Genomic DNA, 9,199 nt, shown 5'->3' on the forward strand with positions numbered 1-9,199 from the left:
AATAAACCCAGGATTCGGAGTAAGTGAGAGGACTACAGATTATGACTCAGCAGAAACTCAGAACAAGCGGTGTGATGAAGCAATCAGAAAGGCAACGAGGCACTGGGTTCTGGTCAGGGGAAGGGCTGGCCAGATTTCACTTCTGAGAACTTTTGAGTGACTTATCTAGACTCATTCATGGAGGAGCACCACTATGTGTCTGTGTTGACTGCCCAGCCCTGCGAGACCCTGGTCTTCCGACCCTGCTAATGAAGATGGTCTGAAGCTGGGGTTTCAGACCTGCTATACACCACCCAAAGCAGTGGGGTTTAAGCTTCCCCAGGACCACTGGTATGAGTGCTAGTAATCAGGCACTAGGGGGGCTGCCACATGCTACTGGTTATCTCTTGTCTACCCAAAGCAGATGGTGTGGTGTGGTGTGGTGAGGGTGGGGAAGGATGGTATAAAGGAGATAGTTAAGGGAGGGGCCCTGCCCTCAAAGTGCCTTTCCTTAGAAGTCCGTCATTAGCCTTGGGCAGTTGATTTGAATGGTAAGGGCCAGCCACCTAATAGCTCTAGAGTGTAGACAAGGTTATTCAGAAGAAAAACAGCACATTCTAAATTCAGATGTCAGTGGCCCCAATTTATCTGCTACTGGGATGATGTATACCAGAGAACCCTCAAAATTAAGTCAGAAATGAGAGGACTCAGCAAAACGCCTAGCCTCATGTCTGGCTCTTCTTCCCTCTCCCTCCATTCCCACCCTAAGTGTGAGGTCTTTACACCTATGGCTCCTGGCAAGGATAGTCACACTTCAGTGACAGATGGATTCTGAGGAGCAGGCAGATTGGAAATTAAGATGACGAGCCCCTGAAAGGTCTCCTTTCTCCCCTTTCCCTCACCCCCACGCCAGGCCCTGCTGCCCTCCTCCTTTCTCCCACACTCACTTACTTCCTACATAACCCCCTTGCCAGCATCTGTTCTTCCTGGCTCCCTTGGCACCTTTGCCTTGTCCAGAGACATTCTTTCCCTGCCCCTGCCACAGGCAGCAAGGGACTCAGGCCATCCCACTGTTGCCCCAACATGGAGGCCTCAAGGGAGAAAGATGGGTGTGTTGTGCCCCAGCTGGGCTAAACTCTGCAGAGGAGACTGTCTGGGCCACTTGCCCAAACTAGATGGCAAGTCGCTGTGTCTCCCCTCTCCACCTCCCCTCTGATCCATGCATCACTGCATCCCCTTTCCACCTGTAGAAGCTGCTTGACCTGTCCTTGGACCCAGCCCAAAGACCCCTTTCCACTGTCCTCACAGCCACCTCCCACTTCACTTCACTTGTATCTTTCACACCCATGCCCTGACACACAATGCCCAGTGGCTTTCTATCCTGGCTCTCCCAAACCAAACCACCAGAGCCCTGTGGGGGGTGTTGGGAGAGGGACCCTGCAGAAAGGGAAGATGGGGGCAGGGGTTCCAGATGTCCCCACCCCTGCTCCTGCCAAATTTTGTGGATGGGTTACACATACAAGAGTACTTCAAAAAGTTCATGGAAAAGTAGAATTAAAGGATAATACAAATCTCTCCACAAACTTTTGGAAGACCCCTCATCTCTGAGATTCTCTTAACAGACAGATTTTGTGCCCTCGCCCACTGCATAAAAATAGGCTAGTCCAACCCTCTGGTTTTATAGACATGAATCGAGGGGAAGTGACAGCCCCAGGAACTAGGTGAAATTGTTGGTGGGTTCGGTAAAAATGCGGGACTCCCTGTCTGGTGCTCTGTCTATATGCCACATGACTCTTCTTTAGTTGGGCTGACCCTACTGCCTACACAGCCCTGTGTTAGGCACTGTGGAGAAATACCTAGAAAAGCAGAGGAGAACCTAGCCCTTGGAAGCACCCAGTCTTCTGAGTACAGCCTTACCGCAGACATCGAGAATGGAATGTCTGTGATCAAACAGTTGACAGAACGGCTATCCTGCATGTTCAGGTGGAAGGGGACTAACAGGACACAACATGTGCTAACTTTGGCAAGGATAATAATAATAATTACCACAAACATTTATATAACACAGCACTTACAAGTGCCAGACATATACATTTACTCTTTTAATCCCTATAACACCCTATGAAGTAGATACTACTCCCACTTTACAGATGAGAAAACTGAGGCAGAGAGGTGAAGGGTCTTACTGAAGACCCAGAGGCTGGGATTCAAACCTGGACATTCTGCTCCAGAGTCCATGTTCTCACCTGCTAATGTGCAGTGTCAGGGAAGGGTAGGGGCAGCCTCTCTCCCAGGCCTCCCTACAGCGGGGAGGCACAGAGCACAGGCCTTAGAGTTTGAGTTCCTGCTCCCTGCTTTACATCTCTGTGACTTGAGTGAAGTTAACTCTGGTCAGCTACCTCACCTGAAAATACAGACTCTACTCACCGCACATGGGTTACTGTAAGGACTAAATGAAACCAGACATGAAAGTCACTTAGAACAGGTCCTCTCATGAAAGGTACAAAATAAACTGAGGGGAGGGGATGAAAAAACTTCCCTTTTCATGAATTCTTTAAAGATCTCTCACCATCTTTGCTTTCCCACCTTTTCCTCAGTGAAGTTCAAAGTTCAAGGAACTGATAAATTCTCCACTTCCCAACAATGGGCCTGCTTAGCTGAGGATCCCAGAAGGGCACAGACTCGGGGAAAGCAAGTTAGGTGAAAGCTCTCCCCGTCATTGAGCAGGACGAGGGATGGGGAAGCAGCGATCTTGTTATGTGTCCTACGACATGAAGTCTGGTTCTGGGAGATGGGAAAAGAATGATTACATAGGTCTAGAAAAGAGGTTTCACCAAATGAAAAGAGATGCTTCTCCCCCAAATTATTCCCTAACTACATCAGCAAAAGAACAACAAACTTAAAACTTATGTCATGAAACACTCTGAGGGGTACTGTCAGGGACTGAGGGACCCTACCACAAACCCTAAAGAGTTGCAAGAATCCCTCATCTAGAAGAGGCCAGGTCCTGTTCTGCTCTGCTCTAGAATGAGACTGAACCCTCCCAAGGGAAATAAAAATGAAACAAAAAGAGAGTCAGTGAAGGACAAGACGAGACACAGAGCTCTGTGACTACGAAGTGACAACTGACTGCTGGCACTGCGGTGACATTTTTCGTCAGTGTCACATTATAAAGCAGGTTTCACAGGGACACCTGATCACAGACGCCCTCTACTCAGGGGACAGGGAGGGAAATGTGTAAGGAAGAGGATGGGTGTGAGGCAGAGCTGAGGGGTCACAATAAAACACCTCGCTGAACCCAAAGTCCCAGCCTGCTGGTTGCTCCATTTCTGGCCAACGCTCCAATCTAGAAGAAGGTGGCAAGGCCGGGGGTGGGGGTGGGGGCAGGAAGGTTTTGAAGCGAGACTCCTCCTCCGAGTCCCTCCGGCTAGACTAGCGGGTGACAATGAGCGGTCCGTCTGGAGTACATCACTCCACCCCCTAGTGAGCGCCGCGGGATGCCTCCCAGAAGCGGCCTCTTGGACGGGCCGGAGCACTTCTCGGGGTAAGGGGCAGCATACTGGGCCGCCCCTCCCGGGGAAGGTGGAACGCGGGCGGGCGGGGAGGGCTCACCTCCGCGGCAGGTTGCGAGGGCTCCCCGGGGCGGGGTTGCGTCACCGGAGCCCCCGAGCTGCAGCTCCGGGCGCTGGACCTCCAGAGCCACCGCAGCATCCGGGCCAGAGGCCGCGCCGCCATGGAGCCTGCCCGCGCGGCAGAGCGTCGCCAGGGTGGCCGGCTTCAGCACGGCCCTGGCCCGGGACTCGTTGCCGGGTCGTCCGGCGGGCGAGGGGGGGGGCGGAGTCCGCCCAGCCAATCGGCGAGAACGCCGCGAGCGCGGCCTTCTGGGAGTTGTAGTCCATTTCCACTGCTCCTTTCCTGGGCGGGGTAAGCGGCGCTTCTCTTAACTGTTCTGGTTATGGGCTTAGATAGTGGTGTGACTGGTATAAAGAGTTGTTGGCTGGGTAAGACTAGGGGCAGGCGAATGAGGCACTGCCTTGGCTGCAAAACTTAAGGGGTGCCAAGAAAACTCGGTTATCAAGATAAGTAATATTTTAATGCAATATTTCAAAAAATCACGATCAATGCTAAAAAATCCATGAAGTATCAACATTTTAAATAAAAACAAGATTGATCCTGCACTTGTACAACTCACGCACTTATTTTACCCTAGTCCAGACCCTGATTGTAGCATGGTCAACTTCCTCTTTCAAAATACATTTCTCCAGTTGTGCCTCAAAAGGACATTGACAACCTTGGTTTCCTTGTTCAAAAAGACTTGTATGGGAGCAAGTCACAGAATGAGTGGTTATCATTTTGGAAGGCTTCCTGCACACCAAGCAACATGCTAAGCCTCATTTAATACTTACAGCAATCTTAGAATAAATAGAACGTCTATTTTGCAACTGAGGAAATTTTGTTTTAGAGACTCTAAATGTCACACCGCTGATAGGTGGCAAAACTAGTTTCAAAACCAGAACAATCTTGATTTCTAAATTACACAGTCACTATTCAGTATGCATTGGGAATGGTATGGGTGTGCCTTTTTCTGTTTATGAAAAACAGAGAGCTGTAGTCTTCTTAAACTTTGGTTGGTAATGCCCATTCAATAATAAACGTATATATTCATAATCATTATGCTCAAACCAGTCTATTCATTGTACTAAAACTCTATCACTGTGGAATTGCAAGAATCAAACACTGACCAGAACATACCGGCTGCCAAGTTTATGTTAGGAAGCGGGAATATAGTTCCTGGTCTTGAAGAATTGACAGACTAGTGGGGGAGGAAAGAATGACTGAATATAACTGACTTCTACCAATGCAGTGAGACTGTGAGAAAAGCTGAGATGTTTTAGCCTTAGACTCAAGGCAACTTTTGATTTTACTCAAAGTTCAGATAATACATTGTGGAATACGAAGATGTGTCTGGGAATGTTTAAAACTGGTGAGACAGGACAGATAGAAGCCTATTTGTAGGGGGCCTTAGGACCCACTGAGGACTGTTCAAGTTCTGTCCATTGCTAAATTTGGATATGTCTGGATTTGCCAAGGAAACTGGGTATGGAGGGTAAAGAGGACAAAATCCTTTTTTTTTTTTTGCAGGTATGAGGCCTGAAGAGCCTTCCAGAGAACTTAACCTCAGGGGAAGAAGCCATCCAGTGTAACACTGCCACCAGTTGCATGAAGCCTCTCTAGATTCCACCTGCTTCATACAAATTGTATGTGATTTTTCCTCTGCTTGGGCCTTACTGTCACTCTTTATGGAACCTTGGAACTACAATGCTGGGCAAAACCTTAAAGCTTACTCTGTTTAGCATGAAGCCTGAAATCCTCTGTAAATTATCACAAATCTGCTTGAACACCTCTAGTGCTGGGAAACTTGCTGGTTCCCGGATGCTGACTGTTCTACTTCAATGTCTCCCTGAATATTAAAATTCTTACTTGCATTGAAGAAAAAAGGTGACTCTTTAAACATGTAGAGATTAAGTGCCAGTAGGGCCAGGTACTATGCTAATAGCAGGGCATAAAGAAATATCAGGAGCTCACAGCCTAGAGTAGGGCTCTGATTTGGGGAATCCATGAATGGATTTGGGGAGATCCATAGAATCTGAAATTGGATGCATGGTACTGTATGTGTAGATTTTTTTGGGATGAAGCCTATTGGTCTAGAAATCACCCTTTGTGATACCGTTCTATTGGCCTTATTTTTAGTTCCTGGGACTATGTATATACCCTCTCTTTCATTTGAGATCCTTAACCCAAGTGCTCTCTTCTTCCTAATTTACAGCAGCAGTATTGCCAACCCTTGTATACAACATCATGTGAGCCAGGCCACCCTTTTCGTCCATCTTTCTGAATAGAATTCTATTTATCTTAGTCCCAGTGGCAGATTGTATTTTTGCAAGATGGCTCCAGCAATATCTCTTGTATTGGTCCGTTTCTGTTGCTTATAACAAAATACATAGAACTGGGTGATTTATAAAGAAAAATGAAATTTATTGCTTACAGTTCAGAGATGGGGAAGTCCAAAGTCCAGGGAACATATCTGGTGAGGGGTTTTTTTGGTGGTGGCTTTACAGCAATGCAGAGGGGTCTCACATGGCAGAAAATGGCAGAGCAGAGAGAGAGAAACTCATGTACTCTCCTTTTAAAGCTCTCAGAACCATGCCCCTGACCACCATTATTAATCCATTCATTATGGCACGGTCCTACAATCTAATCATCTCTTCAAGGCCCCACCTTTCAATTACCATAATAGGATTTCCCACCCTCAACAGTTACAGTGGGAATTAAACTTCTAATGTAGGAACCTTGGGGGACACAATTCTATCAGTCCACACCTTCTCCTGTCTCACAAGTTCTTAGAGAGCAGTGCTGTCCAATAGAACCTCCTGCAGTGATGGAAATATTCTAAGTCCTCATGTGTCTATTGAGCACTTGAAATGTGGCTAGTGTGACTGAGGAACTGAATTTTTAATTTTATTAAATTTTAATTAATTTATGTGTAAAAACCCACTTGTGGCTACTGGTTACTGTATTGTTCAGTGGTGTAGAACCCTGCTTTCTCCATCAAGAGGTGGAATTAATTTTGCCCCCTTGCATCTGGGTGGAGTTGTAACTTGTTTGTAATCAGTACAGTAGGGTGAAAGTGATACTGCATGACTTTTGAGGCGAGGTGAGAAAGATATGATGCAATTTTCATCTTACAATTTACCTCTAATGATATAATCTCTGGCTGACTGGAAGATATTTTCCTCCTTATTCCCTATCCATCACCCATCTTCCATCTCCGGATGGGATTTCTGGCCATATGTCCATTGTCTCTCTCTTTTAATAGGAGTCTCAAGTATCTAGCCCTCTGGATGAATAGTCATGTAAACCTATTCCCTACTCTATCGGTATCTGTGGGCTCTCCTTGCAAATTTAGGCATTTAGATTAAGCAATGAAATAGAAGGTTTAGAACATGTTGTTTCAACTATTCCTATCATTTTTCTTTTTCTTAGACCTTGTTCAGGATACTCTCCATTTGTTCCTCCAGATCCCTCTCCGCTGTGCTCTGAGGACCAGGAGGTTGACCTCTGCATATTGACAGCACCACCCATATTGACGGCACCTGCCTTTCCCCGTGGTGTGCAGGTGGGATCTCAGCAATAGGAGGTAGGGCAGGAGATCGGAGAACGGTAGGAGTTTTATTCCTTCTGACCCCTCCCTGTTTTGCTCTGGTTCTGGCAATGCCTGTACCTTCTACAACTATAGTACGTTATATGGCCCTTCTGTCATGATTGCAGCTCTCACTGGGTCCAGTAACACCATCTTTAACCATTGTCCCTTCAGAGTGGGGCAGGATTTTCTTTCCTCTGTTGATGGTCACTGGATGCCAAAATATTCCTATTGGCCCTTTAAACTCTGCCTAAATCTCAAAAATGGTCCCTTCAGTAAATGTCCCTTCAAAAATCCCAGCTGAGTATGCCATTTATTTCTTGCTCATTCCTTGACTGATACAGGATTCAGGAACTTCTCTCTTCCATAGTACTCTTTTTTTAATGGTGGCAATTACAACACAGTGATATAGTTTATCTGTTTATATGCCTTCTGCACTATAAGCCCTTTGAGGGCTGGTGCCAAATCTAAATTATTTGTAATCATAGAACCTAGTGTGGTGTTTAATGCACAGTAGGCTCCCAGTAAACATGCATTAAATGGTGGATTTGGATCCTTGACTTGCCTTTCTAGTGAGGTGGCTGTGTCAGTCAAGATGGGCTAGATTGTGCTGTTATAACAAACAACCCCAACATCTCAATGTCTGAAAGCCATGAATGTTTATTTCTCACTTGTTCTTCATGTCCAGCAAGGGTTAGCTGGGGACTTTGTTTTTCATCAGTGTTGTCCTCACTCTGGGTCCCAGGCTGATGGGGCAGTCAATATCCACATAGAACACTGGTGGTTACCGAGAAGGAAAAGAGTGTGGCAGAGAGCAAAGTGGCTCTTAGAGCTTCTTCCTGGAAGTTCCACACATCACTACATTTAATATCAAAGGGAAGAGAAGATTAGTCCTCCTGCAGAGAGGGGAAGCAGACATTGGAGAACAGTGAAAAAATCTTACCACAAGAGCAAACTTGCCCTTGCTCTCTAGTGTATCATCTAGGCTTTTCCATTCTCTTGAACAATTGTTCCACTTATTCATCCTGTCACTCCCATTGCATACTTGCATACTGACACCAGTGATGGCGCCTCAGGTGTCTGCATGTATTAGTCACAGTCCCACAGCCATGAAGTGCTAACTCTAGCATTCTCTTGTTTAGAGTCTGCCATCCGCAAAATTAAGAGAGTTTGTAATACCTCTTTAATTCAGCAGTTCTTGAAGTGTGGATTTCTGAGGTATACACTCTTTTTATAATAATGCTAAGACATTATTTGCTTTTTCCACTTTCATGCTCCTATGATTGTACAGAGGAATTTTCCACAGGCTACGTAGTGTGTGATTTCACAACAGATTGAATGCAGAAGCAGATATGAGAATCCAGCTGCCTTCTACTAAGCCACACATTAAAGAATTTTGCAAAAATGGAACAAAATGCTACTTTTCTCCCTAAGTTTTTTTTGTTTTGGAAAATATAATTATTTTCATAAAAGCATTATGTTAACATGTAATAGGTATTAACAGTTATTTTTAAATGAGTTTAACGTTTTTAAAGTTCGTCGGTTTTAATTTCTAATATAACTATAAATTAAATTGATATAGTAAATATATATTAAATATTTGAAGAGATCTATTGTATAACATTATGACTATAGTTAATAATAATGTATTATACTCTTGAAAATTGCTCAGAGAGTAGATTTTAAGTGTTTTCACCATAAAAAAAAAAAGTATGTGAGGTAATGCATATGTTAACTAGCTTGATTTAGCCATTTTACAATGCATACATATTTCAAAACAACATATTGTACACAATAAATACACATAATTCTTATTTTTCAATTAAAATTAATTAATTTAAAAATAGATATTAAATAGACATAACATATATAAGCAAAAGCTTTTGGGGAACTTTGATACTTTTTAAGAGGGTAAAGCGTTCCTAAGACAAAACGTTTGAGAATTGCTGCTTTGATACATACTCCCCTCGTTCTCTGGAGACCCAGAGGCTTTCTAACAGTTCTTTATAACTGCTCTGT

At 44.8% G+C, this 9,199-nt stretch overlaps 1 protein-coding gene and 1 long non-coding RNA gene across 5 annotated transcripts in view; one reads left to right on the forward strand and one right to left on the reverse strand.

Annotated features, from left to right (window-relative positions):
* The window catches only part of MOCS1 (molybdenum cofactor synthesis 1), a 35,454-nt gene extending 31,649 nt beyond the window's left edge, over window positions 1-3,805 (reverse strand). For all 4 annotated transcript variants that reach the window (XM_063098397.1, XM_063098396.1, XM_063098395.1 and 1 more), the window contains exon 1: window positions 3,592-3,805. In XM_063098397.1, coding sequence (XP_062954467.1) covers window positions 3,592-3,714 — 123 coding nt within the window. In that variant the 5' untranslated portion in view covers window positions 3,715-3,805. The remainder of the gene's footprint in view (window positions 1-3,591) is intronic.
* Window positions 3,443-7,129, forward strand: LOC134379212 (uncharacterized). Its single transcript, XR_010023706.1, has 3 exons — window positions 3,443-3,523; window positions 5,122-5,237; window positions 7,059-7,129. It is a non-coding gene; the product is annotated as an uncharacterized LOC134379212 (long non-coding RNA).
* Window positions 7,130-9,199: the final 2,070 nt, after the last annotated feature.

Source organism: Cynocephalus volans, chromosome 5, assembly GCF_027409185.1.
Source record: "Cynocephalus volans isolate mCynVol1 chromosome 5, mCynVol1.pri, whole genome shotgun sequence".
NCBI classification, from domain to species: Eukaryota; Metazoa; Chordata; class Mammalia; order Dermoptera; family Cynocephalidae; genus Cynocephalus; species Cynocephalus volans.